The sequence below is a fragment of the Phocoena phocoena genome, chromosome 11 (genome assembly GCF_963924675.1).
Source record: "Phocoena phocoena chromosome 11, mPhoPho1.1, whole genome shotgun sequence".
NCBI classification, from domain to species: Eukaryota; Metazoa; Chordata; class Mammalia; order Artiodactyla; family Phocoenidae; genus Phocoena; species Phocoena phocoena.
This window is the reverse complement of record NC_089229.1, coordinates 85,664,358-85,689,783: the sequence shown is the minus strand read 5'-3', so window position 1 is coordinate 85,689,783 and position 25,426 is coordinate 85,664,358. Positions and strand designations below refer to the sequence as shown.

The 25,426-nt window shown below is 35.5% G+C and overlaps 1 protein-coding gene across 3 annotated transcripts in view; it reads right to left on the bottom strand.

Annotated features, from left to right (window-relative positions):
• Nucleotides 1-2,500: 2,500 nt before the first annotated feature.
• SLCO1A2 (solute carrier organic anion transporter family member 1A2) overlaps nucleotides 2,501-25,426 on the bottom strand; it is a 104,200-nt gene continuing 81,274 nt past the window's right edge. For 2 of the 3 annotated variants that reach the window (XM_065887742.1, XM_065887744.1), the window contains 5 exons: nucleotides 22,617-22,782; nucleotides 15,134-15,306; nucleotides 9,433-9,497; nucleotides 8,765-8,882; nucleotides 2,501-2,783 (listed from right to left, as the gene is read on the bottom strand). In XM_065887742.1, the coding sequence (XP_065743814.1) occupies nucleotides 2,567-2,783; nucleotides 8,765-8,882; nucleotides 9,433-9,497; nucleotides 15,134-15,306; nucleotides 22,617-22,782 (739 nt within the window). In that variant the 3' untranslated portion in view covers nucleotides 2,501-2,566. The remainder of the gene's footprint in view (nucleotides 2,784-8,764; nucleotides 8,883-9,432; nucleotides 9,498-15,133; nucleotides 15,307-22,616; nucleotides 22,783-25,426) is intronic. The other variant, XM_065887743.1, reaches the window with a different exon arrangement.

Sequence of the window (25,426 nt, the reverse complement as noted above, 5' to 3'; positions counted from 1 at the left end):
CCTCCTAATTTTGACACTCACAGTGTCGCCAACACTATCTGCCTTGAAATCTATCAGGACTAACCTCATTATGTCAGTTACCTAAAAAGTCCCAGAATTCCAGATGGCTCTCATTCCCCTTCTTCTAATTTTCATTCTCTAATTTCCATATACCTCTAATTATCAACTTTTTCTCTCAGACTCCAATTTTGAAATCTGCCCCCTTTCAGTTTGTCCCCTGGAACTCAGAGTCCCTCATCTCCAAAACTGTCCATATTCTCAAACTCATAAACCAGCATTCTCTTCACGGCTGCAGCCTCACCAAAATCTGGGTTTGTCCTGAGGACAATGCTTCCCCCAAAAGCAACTCATGTGGTAACTGTTGACTTTTTCTCACAACTCTCTGGATATAGGGTGAGTCCTTGCTCCTCTTTTAGCTTCCAGAGCATTCTCCCCATTTCCTCCCTTCCCAAATAAAGCAGCTCCAAGTTTCATGTCATCTGACCCTAACACACAACTGTCCCTCATCTGCCACACGTCCCCTGAGTTGGAACTCCTCACTTCCAATGGTTTTAGCTCCTCTCTCCAGTGTCAACACTGTTCCTGTCTTGAATCACAGTCTTGATGAAGTCTCAGACTTCGTGAGCAGAGAACTGAACTCTTAAATCTTCCCCTCAAACCTGTCCTACCCAGTCCTCTCTGTTGCTTTCTCCTTAAATGATGCATCCAATTCTCAAGAAATCATAATGGTCTGCAAAGTATACGTAGACAGTCCTTCAGTTAACTGGCCTATTTCCTGTCTAGCTTGTGGTCTATTTTCTGTCTAACTTGTATTCTTTGAACTTTCAATTCAGAGGTTCCTACCTACATTCCAGGCTCCTTCTAAGTGCATCCTGAATGACAGCTCCTGCCACCCTGTTCTATCCCTGGAGACACTCCCATTCCCTTTATATGACACATAAATAATCAGAGTATATTGATCACCCACTTCTCCAATCCTCCCTCTCCACATCTTCCTCACCCTTAAGGGAGTTGTATCATTGCATCTATATTGACTGTCCTTTCAGTGGGAGGGAGAATAAGAAGTAGATAAACATGGCTGTTCATTCTACTCTCTTGAACCAGAAACTCCATATCATCCATAAGTCCTCCTGTGTCTCTAAAATCCTTTCATACTTTTATTGTATCCCTAAGCCACAAAATAATAATAAGGCTAGATTTAGTTTTAAATGTACATCTTGAATTTTATTAACCTCAGTTCCATAACAGAAGCTACTTTTTAAACACTTCATTCTCTAAGAGGACGTAAAGAAAACTCGTGTTTGTGTTCTAACTTAGGACACCTTGGGTGACATAAACATTAGACTAAGGAGGCCTCCTGAATCTGGGAAACTGATTTTTTGGATAACATCTGGCAATACAAACAGCCTTTAAGGACTAGTGTCTTTCGGGACTTCCCTGGTGGCACAGTGGTTAAGAATCTGCCTGCCAATGCAAGGGATACGGGTTCGAGCCCTGATCTGGGAAGATCTCACATGCCACGGAGCAACTAAGCCCATGCACCACAATTACTGAGCCTGCACTTTAGAGCCCGTCAGCCATAGCTACTGAGCCCACGTGCCACTATTACTGAAGCCCACGCACCTAGAGCCCATGCTCTGCAGCAAGAGAAGCCACCGCAATGAGAAGCCGGCGCACCGCAACCAAGAGTAGCCCTTGCTCCACACAACTAGACAAATCCCATGCACGGCAACGAAGGCCCAACACAACCAAAAATAAATAAATTAATTAAAAAATACTGAAAAAAAAAGGACTAGTGTTTTTCTAATATTGACCTTTCACACTTTGACTTAGACATTTGTTTTTAAGAGAGAGTTCAGTTGCCAGGTTTGAATTGCTGAAAAAAAAATCCAACAATCTTTGCTACATGATTTTTAATTACCTGATTAAGTTTGTCTGAACAAAATGAGCAAATATATGACATGAGTCAAAAAGCAGGGAATGAATTGAAATCAAGTGATGGCATATTAGTGAGTAATCTATTTTAAAAGAATCATGTCTGGAATGAATAGGAAGAGGTAAAGAACAATTCCAAAATAGATTTAAAAGATTTACTCCTCTTTCACATGAAGTGATAAATTTGAATAAAATACTTAAATATTCACATAAGAAGATAAGAATTTCAGTCTCGAAATAATCCTGATATCAAAGCAGAAATTCAATGGAATTAAATAGATTTTCATAATGGGAAATTTTTAGAATCACTTGGAAAAGATGTGGGAAATATGCCCTTATTTTGCATGAGTGAAAAGAGAAATTGCTGTTTTAACAATTTAACATAAAAATAAAGCTGGTTCTAATATCCTACTTTGAAGGTTGTTTATAAATGTCCCTCTGAGGAAAATCTCAAATGCCATTGTTCCTTCAGAAATACCATCAGTGAACATTTTTTTACCTTGAGTAAAGAAAAATGTTGAGGTTCTTAAAGACAAGGAAATATTACCTGCAGTAAGTACCTCTATTGATTTTAAAAACAATTAAGTTGTAGTGTGTTCTCCAATTCTGCGAAGCATGATATAAAAGAGCATTATAGTTTAGTTTTCAATTCATCATCATTCAAAACTTTGGAATTTTGGTCCGTCTCTTTGCCCTCATTTTCCTTCCCCGTAAACTTGGCCTCAAGCATAGTTTCTGAAGAGGCATTTTCCTCTGGTAGACGATGCTTCCTCAAAATAATGAGGATTAAAAAGGCTGGAATATAGCTTGATCCTCTTAGCGCTGCTGGCAATCCAAGGTAGATGTATCTATCAAAAAAAGTTAAAACATATTAACACTTATAAAGATAGTTTTGCATATTGTTAATTATTAATATTTTACTCTCATAAGGAGAGCAGCAGCTAATTGTTTTGCACGTCAACCTTATGAATTAACCTCATGAACTCACTTATGAATTCTAATGTTTGTTAAAATGAGTTTTGGGATTTTTTATCCAGACGATCGAAATTTATTTCTCTCTTTGCTAATCTTTTGTTACTGTTTTTATTTTATCTTTTTACATTGAATAGACTCCTCAACTTAAATTTAATACTGACAGGGATAGCAGTTTTATTCAATATTTAATAAGAATGCTTCCAAAAATCACCACTAATTATAATATTTACTCCTGTGTTTTCTTAGATGATCTTAATCAGGTTAAGGAAGTTTCTTTCTCCTCTTTTGAGTTTGCTCAGAGTTTTAGCTGTGAATTTGTAAAATATCACTAAATCATTTTTCTGTACGTAATTAGCAGAATATCCAAGATTATTATTATAATTCTATAACAAACTCTATTTGTTAGTTTTTATATCTTATTGGATTCAATTTGATAATTTTTTGCATGTATATTTACAAGTAAAATCAGCTTATGCTTTTTTCCTTATACTGAACTTGTCTAATGTCAATATCAAGGTTGCACTAGCGTTGTAAAATGAATTGGGAAATTTTCCCTCTTTTTCCGTTTCTAGGAATAACTTGTATAATGCAGGAATCATCAGTTCATTGAAGGTTTGTAATACTTGCCTTAAAAGCTTCTGGACTTGATGTCTTTGGAAGATGAGAATTTTTGACTAATTCAAAATTTTTAAATGGCTATGAAAATATTCATGTTTTCTATATATTTATAGTAAAATTTGATAATACATATTAATCTAGAAAACTATTTAACATGTTTCCAAATTATTATGTATAAAATTCCTAAGTATCTGTACTTACATTTCCTTTTTAGTTCCTAATAGTGTTTATTTATGCCTCTTCTCTTTCTTTATTTGCCTTTCCAGATTATTGTTATTATTATATTTCAATCTTTTAGAAAACACAGGTTTTTTGGGGTTACCTCTATGGTGTGTAGTCTATTTATTAATTTCTGCTTCTTATATTCATGTTCTACTTCTAAAATTTTCTTTTATTAGGAAACATTTCAAGAATGCAGGAAAAAAAGAGTTAAGCATACTTGTACTCACCTTCCAGGTTTTTTAAATGATTACATTTTGCCATTTTGGTTTCAGACCAGGTTAAAAGAAAATATTTAATTCCTGTGATCCTACTACATTCTAACCCATCCCAGGTGTAACACTATGTTGAATTTTATGGATTTTGTTCCTAGTTTATTTTTATAGCTTTACAAAGTATGCATCTATCCATTCGTAATTTATACAATTACTGTATATATTTTTACATTTTAAATAATTGGCATAATCCTACATTTTTATTTTGAAAGTTCTTCTATCGGCCCACCATTTTAAAACTAGGCCCATACATGTAGTTCTACATCATTTATTTTTAACTGTTGAACAACATTGTGATGTATGAACATGAAAGCAACTCTTCTGCCCTTTTCCTGTTTACCCATTTCTGTCGCCCCTAACTTTAAAACCCTAATTATAGGAATGAAATCACTAAACAATTGAAACTAACTCCTGACTTAAGGCTTTCTTTAACGCACACCATGCTGTGCCTAGCCTGTTGATTCTTTTCCTAGTTAAAAAGAAGTAAGAGTGAAGAATTAAATAGATAAAGAATGGTTAGCTCTCTGCTCCCAACAGCTCGCTTAGCAATCCTGCAGGCAGATCATTCAGGCAAGATAACATCCGAACACAGAGTCAGCCAGTCTGCACTCGGTGGGAATGATGCAGAACAATCTCCTGCCTCCATGATTCACTGAGATTCTTCCCACCCTCCCACCCCACCCCCACCAACACTTTTTCCTTTAAAAACTGTCATGGCTAAGCAGAATCTTCGGAGTTGGTCTCTGGACACGAGTCCACCTTCTCCCCAGATTGGCAGCTTTTCTGACTAAAGCACCTTTCCTTTCTACTGACACTGCCTCTCAGTGTATTGGCTTTTGAGTGGCTAGCAGCTGAACCTGAGTTCGGTAGCAAACACACCACGGCTTATTATCCATTTTCCTGTGGGACGCTTTTGTTCAAATGTTTTTAAATATCAACAAAACTGCAACAAACCTTTGTTGCCAAGTCTCCTTGTGCATGTGAGGAAGAGTTTCTCGAAAATATGTGTAAGCATCTTAGAGGATGCGGCTTAGTAAATATTGCCCAAAGGTTCTTTTCAATAGTTTTTATTCACCGCCAGCAGTGTATGAGAGTTCCAGATGCTTCCAGTTTGTGTTCTAACATTCTTCACTGTCTATGGTGTTTTCTGTTGCAAACATTTAAAAAAATTTTATATGTAGTCACATTTGATAATTTCTTGCTCTCTGGTTTGTGTTTTTGTTTCAACCCAAACCCAAAGCAATAAGGATCATAAAGATATTAGGATCTATGGTTGTTGACGACCTATCTGCTATTGGTCTAATTGTTATTTCTTTATAAGCCACATGTTTATTTCTCTGGGTAGTGTTTATGTTTTTTCTTTATCTTGAGCATTTGTAATTTCACTCTGATATGTCTATTTAATTTATTCCATTAGGCATTTGAAGTGCACTTTTGATCTGAAAATGTATGACTCTATTACATTCTAACGAATTCTAAGCCATTAGTTCTTTATCTCTGCCATTTCCTCTATTCTCTGTTCTAGAAAATTTCTGAGATATATCCGTTAATTGCTAATTGGTCTTTAACATTACTTATGTAGTTCATTTTTGTTGAATCAGTTCAAATCATTGATTTACATTCTAGATAAATTCTTTTGTACTCTCTTCCATTTCACCAATTCTTATGTTGACTCGAAATTTATTATGTATTTAGGATTCTTTTTATTTCACTGCTATCCATTTAATCTCTAATATTTCCAAGAGTTCTTTTTGATATTCTTATTTCTGCTAGAATTTTTTCATAATTTCTTATTAATTTTTTAATGGGTATTATGCCATCAATTTATTATTTTTAAACCTATCGAGCTGGTTAAACATACTTATTTTGAAGTCTTTGTCAGATTCTTATCTTAGATTAAATTTAATCTGGAATCAAGTCATGTTTCAATTGGTAGTTTATGTGCTTGTCTTTCTTACTGTTGGATTTATTCATGTATTTTAACATTTCAGTTTACAAGCTCTTCTTGAGTATTTTGTTGTTGTTCTTTGTTTATTTTGGTTTTCTTTGCTGTTCTATTTCTCTGTATTTACTCCTCCAAATTTGATCATTCTCCCTTTGCTTTTCCCTGTCCCCCAGGTTCTTAGGCCTTTCCTAGTTCTTTTCATAGTGATACTGGGAATAATCACAGAGGGAGTAGATCACTCGGTCTAGTTCTTGGGTGTATCTGTATCTTATTCCCTCCTTAGAATCACAGCAATAACGTGCAAAAGGGTTTCTTTTTAAATCTCTTTTACAATGAGGTTTGCATTGTTTTCCCATGATTGCTGTTAGTTGGGTTAAAAAAAATCACGATAGGGCTTCCCTGGTGGCGCAGTGGTTGAGAGTCCACCTGCTGATGCAGGAGACACGGGTTCGTGCCCCGATCCGGGAAGATCCCACATGCCGTGGAGCGGCTGGGCCCGTGAGCCATGGCCGCTGAGCCGGCGCGTCCGGAGCCTGTGCTCCGCAGCGGGAGAGGCCACAACAGTGAGAGGCCCACGTACCACAAAAAAAAAAAAAAAAAAAAAAAAAAAAATCACGATATATCTACCAATAGATAATTTTTGCGCGATTGGATGGTTCAATCTTCTATATTCTCACTAATTTTTCATCTGTATTTTATATTCACTTGTTGTAGAAGTGTGTTGAAATTTTCCTAATTGTAGATTTCTTCTTGTAATTTTGTGAATTTTTGTTTTATATATTTGAGTTTATGTTGACAGATTTATATGGATTCATGATTGCTATATATTTTTGGTGAAGTGCTTTTTTTATTATTAAGTAATACCCTTCTTTAATTCTATTAATTCTTTTCACTTTAAATTCTACTTTGTCTTACAGTCATTAATATAACCACAGAAGCTTGATTTAATATTTGTCTGGTATACATTTTCTGACCTTTATCTTCAACCTTTCTTTGCATTATATTTTTAGGCTCTCTCTTGTAAACAACATGTAGCTGGAATTTGGAAAACTTCAATATGAAAGGCATTATCTTTTAAGAAGCGAGTTCAATTGGTTTACACTTATTGTGAAACCTGGTATATTTAGGCTTTATTTTCAATTATTTTGTGTGTTTTTATTTTCCTATGCCTTACTTCCATCAAATTTTCCTTAATCCTTTCCCCACTTTTCATTAGATAGTAATAAATGTAAGTGATCATCCTTACATTTTTGGCCAATTTTTAAGTTAATCAGTATTTTGTTCTCAAGAATTGTAAAAGAGTCCTAGATCTTACCTGGATTTTAAGCTAACAAGTTAGCCTGCCATAGCTGCATGGAAACTGGCAGAAGATACAAGTCTCCTTGGTCAGAGACAAAGGACTTTTTTACAGTAATCAGCACAAGCTTCATGTTCAGGTTAGTTTTCATTCCCCAAGTCCCGAAGTGGTGGATGTTGTGCACACACTGTGTTCGGGTCACAGCTAAGCAATCCTGAGTTTAGGAAATCCCTATCATTTAAATGGGTTGCAAGCAAATCTGCCAACATTTGCCCCAGAGGGGGATGTTACCTTTATCATCCTGGACAGAAAACTCTGCTCCAGAGGAAAAGACCATTTTTATCTTCCAAGGTCACTTACTGTTCAAACATCTTTGAAAAGATAGTTCAGAACAAAAGCTTCTGCTGACAAGATATGCCAAAATTCAAGGAACCCATGAAGAATTGTCCATCAACATGTAACTCTTGTTTCTACATTGTATTAGTTTCTGATGAATTTTCTCATGAGTACACTTCATTGGTCACTCTAATTCACCTGACTGACAGAGGATGGTACCAAATATAATAATTTTGTCTGAAATATCATTTAACCAAAGCTACTATAAACAGGAATCAAAGCAGCAGGATGAGGCCAACCTACACTAGGGATCCTTGGCTTTCCTCAATTGTGATGCAAACCCATTGCATGCACAGTATGTATCTGTGCCCACCTCCATATTACCCCTGTGGAACTTTAGGGGAAAGGGGAACTGATGAAAACATGAATCACATTCTGTCTGCTCTCTTCACAGTTCTTGACATATATCCTTTTACTGATCAAGAGAAGACCTTAGACTATTTTAAATAATGCTAAATCATTTTTAGAAAATGAGTTTTCTTACTGCCCCATAAGGAGAAATTAATATAAATTTAAACAAAATCCAGGTCTCCAAATGGAAAAGAATGTGAAAATAAAAAGAGAAAATTGGAAGAGTTTTGTTAAAAAACAGGTTAATATTATCATATGAGGTTTGTTCAAAATCAGGTCTGTTATTAAAAAAATAATAAAGCTTTAAGAGACATGAAGAATATTGTGTCAGTGAAATTTAATAAGGGAGAAAAAATACCATTTTAGAGATCAGAAATGGATAGTGAAAGGAAGTAAGGATTTAACCTAGTAAGATGTTGAAATAATGTAGGATTAAATGGGGATACTTGCGAGTAATATAATTTAGATAGGTAGCTTTTGTACAGCCATGACCTTCAACAATATATTGATTGCAACCAATTTAAGGAACAAGCTTTTGAAAGCCACCCATGCTTATATTTATCAAGTACTTTGAAAATATTGAGGAAATAAAATTCTAGTATATAAATGAGAATTGGAGATACAGTACCACTATCTATTCTGGAAACAAAGGCAAAAGTAATCTAGTCCCTTGACAAAGAAAATGTTAGATATGAATGGTACCGTTTTACACACTGCCTATGCTTAGAAAGCAATTTAAAAAATTATCTTTACCTGAAGTTGGTGGAATCATATATCCTACATGCCCCTGACTCACCACATTTCAAAGTACCCCAATGCAAACATGTGGAGTCCACTAAAGCTCCAAAATATATAGGTGCGGGAATTCCAGCTACAATTAAAAGGGAGAAAGAATCCATTAGCAAGGTAAGAAGATATATTTTGTTTGGAAACATTTTAACTTTATTTGTAGAACAAATAAAGTTTAACAAAATATACATCTATTGCTTTAAATTTTACTTTTAGAAACTGGAAGTTACTTTTACTGTAAAGTTTTTAGATTATAAAAAATAAGTAATCTGAAGGATAAATGCAAAATAAAAATCATCAGTAGAGAAAAACACAGAATTAATGATTCTTTACATTTTTTTCTGCAATGTTTTGGGCCAATCACATGCACATTATACTTTAACAAAGCATTTCCTGTTCCTTTGCTTTTCAAATTGCATTGATGAAAAGTAGAATTAAGGTCAGACAGGTCTTTTTCAAATAAAAAAGAGAAGTTCTCTATTTCTTTTTGTTCTTCATTCTCACACTAATTACAAAGTGCTGTTTACAAGCAGAAGGGATATTTGCTAGACTGCTACTCCGAGGGAGTGATTTCATCTACTTAGTATTTAATAGTGATCTGATGTGATGTTGGGAAAAATAACTATTTTTACCTAATACCCTTGTGCAAAATGCATGTAATCCCACACCAAGAGACTTCTCTTCAGGCTTGATACACCTAAAAAATAAATGAATTCATAAATTTAAAAAGTAGACATTTAAAATCTACCACAGTTTCTTAAAAGAACTCTTTGTGTGCTAGTAACACACTGAGCCTTAGAAAATTTTCCTGCCTGCTCAGGTCTTGGTTATTCAAGGCCTGATTATCCAGTTCATAACCTTCACAGGAGCCCCACCTCTGGTCCTTGGCATTTTATCCATCACTTTTTGCTCATTCATTTCTATCATAAAGTTATCAAGGAAGAAAATGTTTCATATCAGTTGATTTCTACCCCAGTATCCTCTTCTTGAATAGTATTTCCTGATTCTGATGGTTAAAACTTTAGCCTAAAACAAGAACAGTACAACCCTAGGTGTATTTAAATTATTTCTATTAACAAAATACAGAAAAGCCAAGAATTTAAAAACATAAATGTAAGGAGAAAAGAAAGCCAGAATAAAAATTTTCAAAGGAAAGTGATGAAAACAATCCAAAGCAAACATATTTTAAGTGACTTGGTATCTTTTCAAGAGTGGCACAGATTCCTCCATTCTCTCCAGAAATTCCCTGATGTTTTCACTGTTGCCTGAAATTCCTATGAGTAGAAATGAAGACTGTAATTCCCCAATGGCACTTTTTGTGCTCCACTCACTTCATCAGCAGCATGGCTACCTGCTCCAAGAATTCACTTTGAGAGTTCCTCTGTATTCCCTTCCCTTCTTTGATTAACTCAAAGCTGAGAAAATGAAAGCAGCTTTCTTCACAAAAGGACGTAGTACATTTTTAGCAAAAACATCATATTATTGGCATTTTCTTGGCATAAGTATTTTACCAATTCAAATAACTCTTCAGCTGAGATACAGTTGATCTGGTCATTATCTATCTAACATGTAGGTTATTTAGACAGCATCAAGGATTTTACTGAGAAGGAAGTAAGAAAGGCCAGGAGACCTAGCATGACCCTCTTGCTCCCATAGTTACCATTTAATACAGAAAATAGGGCATTTAAATTTCACTGAAGAATTTTTCTTTCTCCTCTATTTCTAATATACCACCTTATAATCTCACAAAAGTATGAAATCCTTATAGCTAAGAAATTGTAAACAGTTTAAACTGTTCTCCAAATGCTGTCACTAGTTGACATTGATAACAACATTAATTCTAGAATCCAGAAATAAGAAAGAAAAATTAAAATGCAAATTATGGGAAAATGCTGAGAGAAATTAAAATAGTTCTTAAAAACTGGCAGAGTAGCATAGATGTTGCATCCCTCTACCATCATGGTAGGAGATCCATGAAGATTCCACAAAAATAGAGAAAAGCATAAGTATATCCATAAAAATTCAGGGGTTAAATCCAACAATGTGATCTTGGCAAGAGCTGGAGGAAGAGAGTAAAGATATGAAGAGATATGAGAGCATGATTAAGTATTCATCTTAATAGAAAGTAGATATTATTACTGAAAAGTTTTGAAATTGATAAGTAAAACAGAAATGTAGCTAAGAATTTCAATAATCAGGCTAGCCATTGGAAAGATATGACTTTTAAAGCAGCAGAAGAAAATCCAATAAATACAATGGAAAGCAAAAACAGAAGCAAAAAGTCAAATAAATAGAATATATGAAATAAAGTGGCAAAAGAGCCCTATCACATTAATTACAATAAATATAAGTGGGTTAAACTCACCAATCTGAAATTACAAAATCAGATCCAGCATATTGTCTATAAAGTGAAATAGAAGATTGAAGATTGAAAAGAAAGGGAAGGAAAAAGGTGTAACAGGAAGCAGTGAACCAAAAGAAAGCCAGTACTGCAATTTTAATAAGAGACAAAATAGAATTGCCTGAAAGAAATGACTAAAAGATAAAGAAGAAAATTAAGTGCTGCTAATAATAGAAGTATAATGATAAAAACACATTTACATCCTACAATATAGCCTCCAAATATATAAATTAAAAAACTGACAGAATTATAGGAAGAAATACATCAGCAATTTTAAAAGATTTTAACATCCATCTTCAAAAAACTGTTGAATTAAGCAGACCAAAAACAAGCATAGATCTACAAAATTTAGATAACACAGTGATTAACTTCAATCAAAGAAATATTGAAACTGTATATCCAAAATGCAGAAGTTACACTTTCTTTTCAGAAACACATGAAACACTCAAAAATTGAACATGCATTATGCCCCAAAGAAAGCCTCAATATTTCCCCCCAAACCCCACATCTGTCAGATTATATTCTCTGAACGTGAAAATGAAATAACAATAATAAAGGATACCTATAGAAATTTCTCATAGATATGGAAATTATATAACACATAAATAAATTTTTGTGTGGTGGAGCAAACATAAAAGATATTACAAAAGAGTTAGAAGTAAACTTCATGGAAAATACTAGTTCAGATATAACTAAAGCAATACTTGCAAGGAAATGTATGATTTTATTTACATTAATCAAAATGAGCAAATTATCTAAGTGTTAAACTCAAATAGTTGAATAAAGAAAAACAGAGCAAGCCCAAAAGGAAAAAAAATTTTAAATAAATAAAGAGCAGAAATAGATGAAATAAAGATTATCAAAGCCAAAAACTGGTTCTTTAAAAAAGAAATATATATATATATATATTCTCTGATATATATATATATATCAGAGAATATCAGAATGATAAAAGAATATTATAAACACCATACACTAACAAGTATACAACTGGTGTAAGCAGATATGGAAAATGTGAATAGACACTAACATTAAATAAATGAAAATAATAACCAAGTATCACTGACCAAATAAGCCCAAAGTACAAACAGTTTTACAAGTGAATTCATAAAACTTTCAACAAACAGATATTTAATGCAAGTTGTTCCAGAAGTTTAAAAACAGAAAATTTATTAATTTATTTTGTGGGCCTAGAAAGATTCCAAAAAAAAAACCAAAAAAGAATAGAAAATAAAAGGTACGTTTTACTTATCAACATAGATATAATAATTTTAAATAAATTATTATTTAAATCAAATCATATATAAAAATATATTGTGATTAAGTATGGTTTTTCTTAGATATGCAAGCAGTTCAATGTAGAAAAAAACTATCACTTTTTTCCACTACACTAAAAGTACTGAGTTGGAAGATTATATGTAAATTTTTTCCTAGATGAAGAAAAATATATTGATAGTTGAATACTGATTCTATTATTAAAAACTCAGAAACTAGATGAAAACTCATACTAAAAATCTATAGCAAGCATCATATTTAATGGAAAAATTTTACATGGTTTCCATTAAAATTAGAAAAGAATAAGAATACTCACTATCACCAAATAGTTTAACACAGTTTTGGAGGTCCAAGCTGATGCTGTAAGAAAATTTTTAAAACCTAAGATGTGTAAGGTTTGGAAGTGAAGAGATAAAACTCTCCATATGTGCACATATTTCTACATAGAAAACCTAACAAAATCAACAAGTTATTAGAAAAATAAGAAAAGTTGCTGGATAAAAAGTAAACTTTAAAAAATCAACAGCATTCCTCTAAACCAACAATAACCAACTAGAAAATATAAAAGAAAATAACACCATGTTAAATTACAAATAAGTACATGTCCATATAGGTATGTTTGGATATATATGGGTACATATATATTTGCAATTGTACATGGTAACATTTTGTGTGTGTATATACATACTATATGTGTGTGTGTGTGTGTGTAGTATCTATAAAGGAAATTTTAAATAAATGGAAAAATTTTCCATGTTCACAAATATTTGATGTCAGAGTTTCTCCAATTAATATATAGAATCCGTACAATCAAATTCATATGTGAGTATAAAGATCCATATATTGATAGCTAAATCAATTTAGGAAGAAAAGAATAAGGAAGAGTGAAGGTGAAAGTGTTGGGTGGGTGAGGAAGAGCTACTGTATGAGACATTAACATATGCAATGTCACTGGTATGAGAACAAATAAACCGTGGAACAGAATAAGAATGAAAATGGCCCATGTTATATAAAAACTTTAAATACGATAAAGATGGCACCACAAATCAATGGAATAAAGACCTCTCATTTGTGCTATGATGCTGGGAAAGCTTCTTTATTTTTTGGAGAAAAATAACACTGAATATCTCTCTCTCTTGAGCCACACATAAAGATAGACTTGTGATGACTTAAAGAACTGGGTAAAGCTGTATAGCTGGTAGGATAAAATTTAGAGGAATACTTTTATAAATTAGGGATATGGGAACCCTTTTGAAATGTGACTCCCCAATACACAAACCCTAAGGCAAGAAAATTGTTAGATTTCACTACAACAAAATTTAGGATTTAATTTCATAAAAAATACTATGAAAAACTTCAAAGGAAAGATGAGAGACCAGGAAAAGATAATTGTAGCAAGTAAACAATATTACATTAATGTCTATAATTCACCAAGAAAAGTATAGGAATTATAATGAAAATGGGCAAAAATAATGAATAAGCATCTTGAAGCAGAAGCATTAATAACTAGAAAAAAGTTTGAAGAAATTCTTAAACTCATTGAATTAGGAAATCACATATTAAAACATCAGTGAGCTACCATTTTACACCCATTGGAAGAGTCAAAGTCAGAAAGTTCAATAATTCTAAGTGTTGGTGAGGCTATAAGGAAGTAGAAATTCCCATGCATTGATGGTACGAGAATAACTCATAAGTACTAGCAGTACTTGGTGAATTTATGTATCCATGTACCTTTTGAACCAAAACAAATTTATGGCACAACACTAGTTGTGTGAATATAAAACACAATACACAAAAAACTTAATATTTTACAAAGGAAAATATGTATTTAAGAACATATGTCTATCATATTAATATAGATGTCGGTGGTAATAGGAAGTGGGGAATGGAATGAAAAAAATTAAAATAAAGTGAAATAAAACAAGAGGGAAACCTTACCTCACCTAGGATAAACTATGAACTGAGAATTATGATCAACTTAACTCTGCTTCAAGATGAAGAAAAGAGAAAACAATGCACTTTGCTTACTAGGCATGTTTAGAATTGTTTACAAGGCATGAAGCTGCTGTAATTGGAAAAATACATGTAATAAACCTAAGTCTGAATCCTAGCTCTGCAATTTCCTATTTTCAGTAAGCCCTTCAATGTTTGTGTCTCACAGTAGCCTTATAAGACAGAAGATTTTTTAATTAAAGATAAAAGGAGTTCACAAAGATCAATTAACCTGCCTTTTGCCCTGTGGGTAGTAATTGGTGAAACTGAGACTTCCGACAGCTTTAAACTCTGCTGTCCTATAGGTTGAACTATAAGAAATGACAGCTAGGCAACCACTCTGTACCTAGGAAAATGATCATTTCATATGGTTTACCCTAAAATATAAATGTGTCTCTTCTTGTGTTAAACAATGAGAGGTTCACTAATTTAACTCTAAGAAATAAGGTAGGAAAGATAGGGAGGGAAATACCAACAGATAAACATTTTTATTGCTAACTTTAAAATTTGGTAAAATTCAACAATGCTTAACGGGAAAATCTTAATAACTGGTATATATAGAGCACCAGGTTCTTAGATACTGTGGACTTAAGTGGATTTCTTAGAAAAAGCTCCCTTATTAAATAACCAGAAATAAATCTAAATAAAGAAAACAATTCTTGTACCTCAGGAGAACCATATATCCAGGGATGGCAGATAAAGAATAGATGAAACTGCTGACCACCGACAAGATTAAAAAGTACTGGAGCATCATGGAACAGTCCTGTCCCTTGTCACATAGCCCAAGAACTGCAGATGAATTTCCTGGTGTTTGAATGCAGCTACAATTTTGGAACACCTGTCAAAAATAATATATTATCCTATTTAAGGAACGAAAGTTTTGAATACAAATCTCAAATATTTTCTGCATGCCCAATTAGGTCAAGATAGACAGTTTATTCCCTTTATTCTCATATCCTTTATTGTGTCTCAGGATTATCTCGTGAAACAAAACATAGAAGGTGGTTTCCGAAAAACAGTATTTCTTTCTAAATCTGAGTACATTTGCAATAGCTCTGTTGCCTAAAAGTCATGCTTTTTAGAAAAACATGCTGTTTTGCCACATGCTAAATATGACAAATAAAATTTGTTTCAGAATGCTCAGTTGAAATGTTTACTTACCAATAAACAAAATTTTATTTCAAAAAATATAGTTTATTTCACAAACAGAACAAAGTCAACCGTTTTTGAATTCTTATGTTCCCAGGTTTCAGTAAGAATCAAATTTGGAAGGTGGAGCTTCAAGATGGCAGAAGAGTAAGAAGTGGAGATCACCTTCCTCCCCATAAATACATCAGAAATACATCTACATGTGGAACAGCTCCTACAGAACACCTACTGAACGCCGGCAGAAGACCTCAGACCTCCCAAAAGGCAAGTAACTCCCCCACATAGCTGGGTAGGGCAAAAGCAAAAACAGAGACAAAAGAATAGGGATGGGACCTGCACCAGTGGGAGAGAGCTGTGAAGGAGGAAAGGTTTCCACACACTAGAAGCCCCTTCGCGGGCAGAGACTGCAGGTGACAGAGGGGGAAAGCTTCAGAGCCGCGGAGAAGAGCACAGCAACAGGGGTGCGGAGGGCAAAGTGGAGAGGTTCCGGCACAGAGGATCGGTGCCGACCGGCACTCACCAGCCCAAGAGGCTTGTCTGCTCACCCGCCGGGGCGGGCGGGGCTGGGAGCTGAGGCTCGGGCTGCAGAGGCCGGATCCCAGGGAGAGGACTGGGGTTGGCCGTGTGAACACAGCCTGAAGGGGGTTAGTGCAACACGGCTAGCCGGGAGGGAGTCTGGGAAAAGTCTGGACCTGCCGAAGAGACAAGAGACTTTTTCTTCGCTCTTTGTTTCCTGGTGCGCGAGGAGAGGGGATTAAGAGCGCTGCTCAAAGGAGCTCCATAGACGGGCGCGAACCGCAGCTAAAAGCGCGGACCCCAGAGACGGGCGTGAGACACTAAGGCTGCTGCTGCCGCCAGCAAGAAGCCTGTGTGCAAGCACAGGTCACTCTCCACACCTCCCCTTCTGAAAGCCTATGCAGCTCGCCACTGCCAGGGTCCCGGGATCCAGGGACAACTTCCCCGGGAGAACGCACGGTGCGCCTCAGGCTGTTTCAACGTCACACCGGCCTCTGCCGCCTCAGGCATCCGTACCCCGCCCTCCCACCGGCCTGAGTGAGCCAGAGCCCCCGAGTCAGCGGCTCCTTTAACCCCGTCCTGTCTGAGCAAAGAACAGACGCCCTCAGGCGACCTACACGCAAACGTGGGGCCAAATCCAAAGCTGAGCTCCGGAGCTGTGTGAACAAAGAAGAGAAAGGGAAATCTCTCCCAGCAGCCTCAGATACAGCGGATTAAAGCTCCACAATCAACTTGATGTACCCTGCATCTGTGGAATACATGAATAGACAACGAATCATCCCAAATTGAGGAGGTGGACTTTGGGAGCAACGATATATATATATATATATAATTATATTACGATATATATCGTTATATATATATAATAATAATATATTATATATATAACATATATAATATATATTACAACATTGTAATATATATATATATTACAACGATAAATATATATATATATTTAACACTTTTTTCTTTTGTGAGTGTGTATGTGTATGCTTCTGTGTGTGATTTTGTCTCTATAGCTTTGATTTTACCATTTGTCCTATGGTTCTGTCTGTCCGTTTTTTGTTTTTTTTTTTTAAGTATGGTTTTTAGCACTTGTTATCATTGGTGTATTTGGTTTTTGGTTTGGTTGCTCTCTTCTTTCTTTCTTTTTTTTTTTTTTACTTTTTATGACTTAAAAACTTTTTTTTAATAAGTATTTTTTATTTAAATAACTTTATTTTATTTTATGTTACTTTATTTTTTTTTATCTTCTACTTTCTTTCTTTCTATTTTTTTCTCCCATTTATTCTGAGCTGTGTTGATGACAGGATCCTGGTGCTCCAGCCAGGTGTCAGGGCTGTGCCTCTGAGGTAGGAGTGCCAAATTCAGGACACTGGTCCACAAGAGAGCTCCCAGCTCTAAGAAATATCAAACGGTGAAAATCTCCAGGAGATCTCCATGTCAATGCCAAGACCCAGCTTCACTGAACGACCAGCAAGCTACGGTGCTGTACACCCTATGCCAAACAACTAGCAGGATAGGAACACAACCCCATCCATTAGCAGAGAGGCTGCCTAAAATCATAATAAGGCCACAGACACCCCAAAACACACCACCAGACGTGGACCTGCCCATCAGAAAGAAAAGATCCAGCCTCATCCACCAGAACACAGGCACTATTCCCCTCCACCAGGAACCCTACGCAACCCACTGAACAAACCTTAGCCGCTGGCGACAGGCACAAAAGACCTACAATAACAAACCCAAAACAATTAAGAAAATGGGAATAGGAACATATATATCGATAATTAACTTAAATGTAAATGGATTAAATGCTCCAACCAAAGACACGGACTGGCTGAATGGATACAAAAACAAGACCTGTATATATGCTGTCTACGAGAGACCTACTTCAGACTTAGGGACACATACAGACTGAAAGTAAGGGGATGGAAAAAGATATTCCATGCAAATGGAAATCAAAAGAAAGCTGGAGTAGCAATTCTCATATCAGACAAAATAGACGTTAAAATAAACACTATTACAAGAGACAAAGAAGGACACTACATAATGATCAAGGGATCGATCCAAGAAGAAGATATAACAATTGTAAATATTTATGCACCCAACATAGGAGCACCTCAATACGTAAGGCAAATGCTAACAGCCATAAAAGGGGAAATTGACAGTAACACAATCATAGTAGGGGACTTTAACACCCCATTTGCACCAATGGACAGATCATATAAAATGAAAATGAATAAGGAAACACAAGGTTTAAATGATACATTAAGCAAGATGGAGATAATTGATATTTATAGGAAATTCCATCCAAAAACAGCAGAATACACTCTCTTCTCAAGTGTGCACAGAACATTCTCCAGGATAGATCATATCTTGGGTCACAAATCAAGCCTTGGTAAATTTAAGACAATTGAAATCGTATCAAGTATCTTTTCTGACCACAACACTATGAGACTAGATAGCAATTACAGGAAAAAAATCTGTAAAAAATACAAACACATGGAGGCTAAACAATACACTACTTAATAATCAAGAGATCACTGAAGAAATCAACAAGGAAATCAAAAAATACCGAGAAACAAATGACAATGAAAACACAATGACCCAAAACCTATGGGATGCAGCAAAAGCAGTTCTAAGAGGGAAGTTTATAGCAATACAATCCTACCTTAAGAAACATCTCAAATAAACAACCTAACCTTACACCTAAAGCAATTAGAGAAAGAAGAACAAAAAATACCCAAAGTTAGAAGAAGGAAAGAAATCATAAAGATCAGATCAGAAATAAATGAAAAAGAAATGAAGGAATTGATAGCAAAGATCAATAAAACTAAAAGCTGGTTCTTTGAGAAGATAAACAAAATTGATAAAGCATTAGCGAGACTCATCATGAAAAAAAAGAAGACTCAATAGAATTAGAAATGAAAGAGAAGTAACAACTGACACTGCAGAAATGCAAAGGATCATGAGAGATTACTACAAGCAACTATATGCCAATAAAATGGATAACCTGGAAGAAATGGACTAATTCTTAGAAATGAACAACCTTCCGAGACTGAACCAGGAAGAAATAGAAAATATGAACAGACCAATCACAAGTACTGAAATTGAAACTGTGATTAAAAATCTTCCAACAAACAAAAGCCCAGGACCAGATGGCTTCACAGATGAATTCTATCAAACATTTAGAGAAGAGCTAACACCTATCCTTCTCAAACTCTTCCAAAATATAGCAGAGGGAGGAACACTCCCAAACTCATTCTACGAGGCCACCATCACCCTGATACCAAAACCAGACAAAGATGTCACAAAGAAAGAAAACTACAGGCCAATATCACTGGTGAACATAGATGCAAAAATCCTCAGCAAAATACTAGCAAACAGAATCCAGCAGCACATTAAAAGGATCACACACCATGACCAAGTGGGGTTTATCCCAGGAATGTAAGGATTCTTCAATATATGAAAACCAATCAATGTGATACACCACATTAACAAACTGAAGGAGAAAAACCATATGATCATCTCAATCGATGCAGAGAAAGCTTTCAACAAAAGTCAACACCCATTTATGATAAAAACCCTCCAGAAAGTAAGCATAGAGGGAACTTTCCTCAACATAATAAAGGCCATATATGACAAACCCACAGCCAACATCGTCCTCAATGGTGAAAAACTGAAACCATTTCCACTAAGATCAGGAACAAGACAAGGTTGCCACTCTCACCACTATTATTCAACAAAGTTTTGGAAGTTTTAGCCACAGCAATCAGAGAAGAGAAAGAAATAAAAGGAATCCAAATCAGAAAAGGAGAAGCAAAGCTGTCACTGTTTGCAGATGACATGATACTATTCATAGAGATTCCTAAAGATGCTACCAGCATCTTTGGTAAAGTAGCAGGACACAAAATTAATGCACAGAAATCTCTTGCATTCCTATACACTAATGATGAAAAATATGAAAGTGAAATTAAGAAAACACTCCCATTTACCATTGCAACGAAAAGAATAAAATATCTAGGAATAAACCTACCTAAGGAGACAAAAGACCTGTATGAAGAAAATTATAAGACACTGATGAAAGAAATTAAAGATGATACAAATAGATGGAGCAATATACCATGTTCTTGGATTGGAAGAATCAACATTGTGAAAATGACTATACTACCCAAAGCAATCTCCAGATTCAATGCAATCCCTATGAAACTACCACTGGCATTTTTCACAGAACAAAACATTTCACAATTTGTTTGGAAACACAAAAATCTCCGAATAAACAAAGCAATCTTGAGAAAGAAAAAAGGAGCTGGAGGAATCAGGCTCCCTGACTTCAGACTATACTACAAAGCTACAATAATCAAGACAATATTGTAGTGGCACAAAAACAGAAATATAGATCAGTGGAACAGGATAGAAAGCCCAAAGATAAACCCACGCACATATGGTCACCTTATCTTTGATAAAGGAGGCAAGAATATACAGTGGAGAAAATACAGCCTCTTCAATAAGTGGTGCTGGGATAACTGGACAGCTACATGTAAAAGAATGGAATTAGAACACTCCCTAACACCATACACAATAATAAACTCAAAATGGATTAAAGACCTAAATATAAGGCCAGACATTATCAAATCTTAGAGGAAAGCATAGGCAGAACACTCTATGACATAAATCACAGCAAGATCCTTTTTGACCCACCTCATAGAGAAATGGAAATAAAAACAAAAATAAACAAATGGGACATAATGAAACTTACAAGCTTTAGCACAGCAAAGGAAACCATACACAAGACGAAAAGACAACCCTCAGAATGGGAGAAAATATTTGCAAATGAAGCAACTGACAAAGGATTAATCTCCAAAATATACAAGCAGCTCACACAGCTCAATATCAAAGAAACAAACAACCCAAATCAAAAATCGGCAGAAGATCTAAATAGACATTTCTCCAAAGAAGATATACAGATTGCCACAAAGACATGAAAGAATGCTGAACATCATTAATCATTAGAGAAATGCAAATCAAAACTACAATGAGATATCATCTCACACCAGTCAGAATGGCCATCATCAAAAAATCTACAAACAATAAATGATGGAGAGGGTGTGGAGGAAATGGAACCCTCTTGCACTGTTGGTGGGAATGTAAATTGATACAGCCACCATGGAGTACAGTATGGAGGTTCCTTAAAAGACTAAAAATACAACTACCATTCGACCCAGCAATCCCACTACTGGGCATATACCCTGAGAAAACCATAATTCAAAAAGAGTCATGTACCACAATGTTCATTGCAGCTCTATTTACAATAGCCATGACATGGAAGCAACCTAAGTTTCCATCAACAGATGAATGGATAAAGAAGATGTGGCACATATATACAATGGAATATTACTCAGCCATAAAAAGAAACGAAATTGAGTTATCTGTAGTGAGGTGGATGGACTTACAGTCTGCCATACAGAGTGAAGTAAGTCAGAAAGAGAAAAACAAATACCGTATGCTAACACATATATATGGAATAAAGAAAAAAAATGGTCCTGAAGAACCTATGGGCAAGACGGGAATAAAGACACAGACCTACTAGAGAATGGTCTTGAGGATATGGGGAGGGGGAAGGGGAAGCTGGGACAAAGTGAGAGAGTTGCATGGACATACATAGACTACCAAATGTAAAATAGATAGCTAGTGAGAAGCAGCCGCATAGCACAGGGAGATCAGCTTGGTGCTTTGTGACCACCTAGAGGGGTGGGATAGGGAGGGTGGGAGGGAGGGAGATGCAAGAGGGAAGAGATATGGGGACATATGTATATATATAACTGATTCACTTTGTTATAAAGCAGAAACTAACACACCATTGTAAAGCAATTATACTCCAATAAAGATGTTTTAAATAAATGAATAAATAACCATTATAAACGTTAGAATTTTGTATATGTTTTGACCCAGCAATAAAATAAATAAATCAAAATTTGTATTTTATTTTGATCACCAACCAACATTATAAGTGACATTTTTTAGGCAAGAAAACATGCCCAATTCTATCTTCTTAAAAAGCTGTCACGATGTAAAAACACAGAAAGTACATGTGTACATATACACAGGAAAAAAGAAAAAAAAACCAGCAAAGAGATTGACTGGATAATTGAGAGCAAAACTGCCTACTTTATCTCAGTCTAGAGTATTTTTTTTCAGTCTAGAGTATTTTTAAATGACACTAAGTAATAATGTCAACTGTTATGAAATTAAAGATCAGAGCTCAGAGATGCAGAAGAATTCAAATAAGATCTAGGAAGTAAAAGATAAATTAAGTGAGCACATAAAAATTAACTTATTTTTTCCACAAAAAAATTATAATTTTGTTTTGAAAGACTTTAATTTTACTTTTGTCAAATATGGACCCAGTTCATAGTTGGAATGTGCCAATGCAGTGCATAAAACAAAAGTTCTGTATAAAAGGCCAATAAGATATGTTACCATGTTTATTCCTGTTCCAGAGGATGTCTCACAACCTGCAAGACAAGCTGACATGTATGACAAACCATCGTTTCCACATACAGGGTCCCATATTTTAGCTGGACAGTTACAATCCATGTTGCAGTCAGCAAGGATGACATTTTCCACATGTAAATCTTGTGGCACTCTGAAATGATTTAAAATAATGCCATGGATATTGAAAGAATATTAGAGCATTTTCTTTTTCTTTTCAGCTCAGTTCCCAATTATATTTCTTCTACTTCCCAAAATAGAAGCAGAAATCTTCCAACTGTCAATGTATGGCTTGGATACTATAACTCTGCAAGAAAATACACCTTACTTTGGTGACCACAGACAGTTTTTCAATGATTTCTTTCAGGTAAACAAAAGCCAATAAACAAGCATTACCTGAACACCTACTGCACAGAAAGTATTTTTCCAGGTATTAATTAGAACTCAAAAATGAAGATGAACAAATCCCAGTATTGGTCCACATGGTGGAAAATAACAAGAGAGATCATATTTTATAAAAACAATCTCAAGGGCTCAAAATCTGTAAGAGCAAAGTCTGTAAGTGCAATTTATAATGTATATAATACACTTAGCTCCAGAAACAACTACTTGAGTAAACAAATATATTCTTCTAGTATAAAAAGTGTTCAGTGATCATCAAGAAGACCAATTAGCAGCTATCCATAAACAAGACACCACTGTGAAAATCCCAGAACACAGTTGTGAGGTTGAAGCACCTCCTGAGCCACAGAGACTGAGAAGGATGACCTTAGAAGGATAACAGGAGCAATAACACTCTGAGCAGATTGCCCCTCCCCCTGGCTAGCACAACACCACATCAAGACAGTCCCCCTAAGCCTATGGTTTCTCCAGTGGGAAAAGAAAGCCCAGTGCCCCCAGATTGTTGAATGCTTTCCAGGAGGCCCACTCAGATCTTTCCACAAGGGGATCACTGGGAGAATCTGGGGGGTTTGACCACTGGAGAAGGAGAGGGGGGAAGGACTTACAGCAACCAGCAGTCAGATCTTGGTAAACTGAATTCCTGCTTGCAGCAGTGCCCAAGCAGGGATCCCAGCTAGTGCCTCTCCCCATCTGCAGAGCTGAGTGGTGACCCCATCTGGCCAGAGAGCTCGGTTGGCAGTTCTGCCTGGTTTGGGTTCCCAGTCAATGTGCCACCCTGGCCATGGAGCTCCACCCAACTGCTAAGTATAGCCTCCAGTCCTACCCATCCAGAATGCCTGGCCTGAGAGCCTGGACAGCCACAGAGCCCATCCTACAGCCACAAAGACCCTGAATAGTCAAAGGAATCTTGAGAAAGAAGAATAAAGGTGTAAATATCACACTTCCTCATTTCAAACCGTATTACAAAGCTATTGTAATTAAAAGAGTATGGTATTGGCATAAAAACAGTCACATAGATCAATGGAACAGAATAGAAAGCCCAGAAAAAAACCTATGCATGTATGTCAATTAATTTACAACAAAGGAGCTAGGAATATATACAATAGGGTTGGGAAAGTCTCTTCATAAATGGTGGTGGGAAAACCAGACAGCCACATGCAGAAGAATGAAACTGGATCCTTATCTTACACCATACACAAAAATCAACTCAAATTGATTAAGATTTAAATTTAAGACCAGAAACCATGAAACTCCTAGAAGAAAACATAAAGGGTAAGCTCCTTGACTCCAGTATTGGCAATGAGTTTTTTGGATTTGACAACAAAAGCACAAGTAACAAAAGGAAAAATAAATGCGTGGGATGACATCAAACTAAAAAGCTGCTGCACAGAAAGTGAAACCATCAGCGAAATGAAAAGGCAACCTATGAAATAGGAGAAAATAGTTGCAAATCATATATCTGATAAGAGGTTAATTTCCAAAATATAAAGAACTTATACAACTCAATAACAAAAACCAAATGATCTAATTTAGAAATGGGCAGAGGACCTGAATAGACATTTTTTCCAAAGAGGACATACAAACAGCCAAACAGGTAAATGAAAAGGTGCTCAACATCACTAATTATCAGGGAAATGCAGATCAAAACCACAATGAGATATCACCTTACACCTATTAGGATGTTTAAGGGGATGTCTGTTATCAAAAGGAAAGAGATAACAAATGCTGGCAAGAATGTAGAGAAAAGGGAAACCTTGTGCACTTTTGGTGGGAATGTAAATTGATAGAGCCACTGTGGAAAACAGTATGGAGTGTCCTCAAGAAATTAAAAACAGAACTACCATATGATCCAGCAATTCCACTTCTAGGTATTTATCCAAAGGAATGAAAATAGACGATTGAAGAGATATCTCTATTCCTGTGTTCATTGAAGCATTATTCACAATGATAACCAAGACATGGAAATAACCTATGTGTGCATTGACAGATGAATGGATAAAGAAAATGTGGTATATGTATATACACACACACACACACACAAAATGGAATATCACCCACCGTAGAAAAAGAAGGAAATCCTGCCATTTGCAACAATATGGATGAGGCTTGAGTGCTTTATGCAAAGTGAAGTAAGTCAGAAAGAGAAAGAAAAATGCTATATGATCTCACTTATTTGTGGAATCTAAAAAAACTGAACTCATGGAAACAGTAGATTGGTGGTTGCTGCGAGGTAGGAAAAGGAATGGGGAAAGGTGGTCAAAGGGACAAGCTTGCAGAGATGAGGTGAATAAGTTCTGGGGATACGATGTACATCCTAGTGACTATGGTTAACAATACTGTATGTTTTAAAGTTCCCAAGAGAGTAGATCTTAAAAGTTACCATACACACACACAAA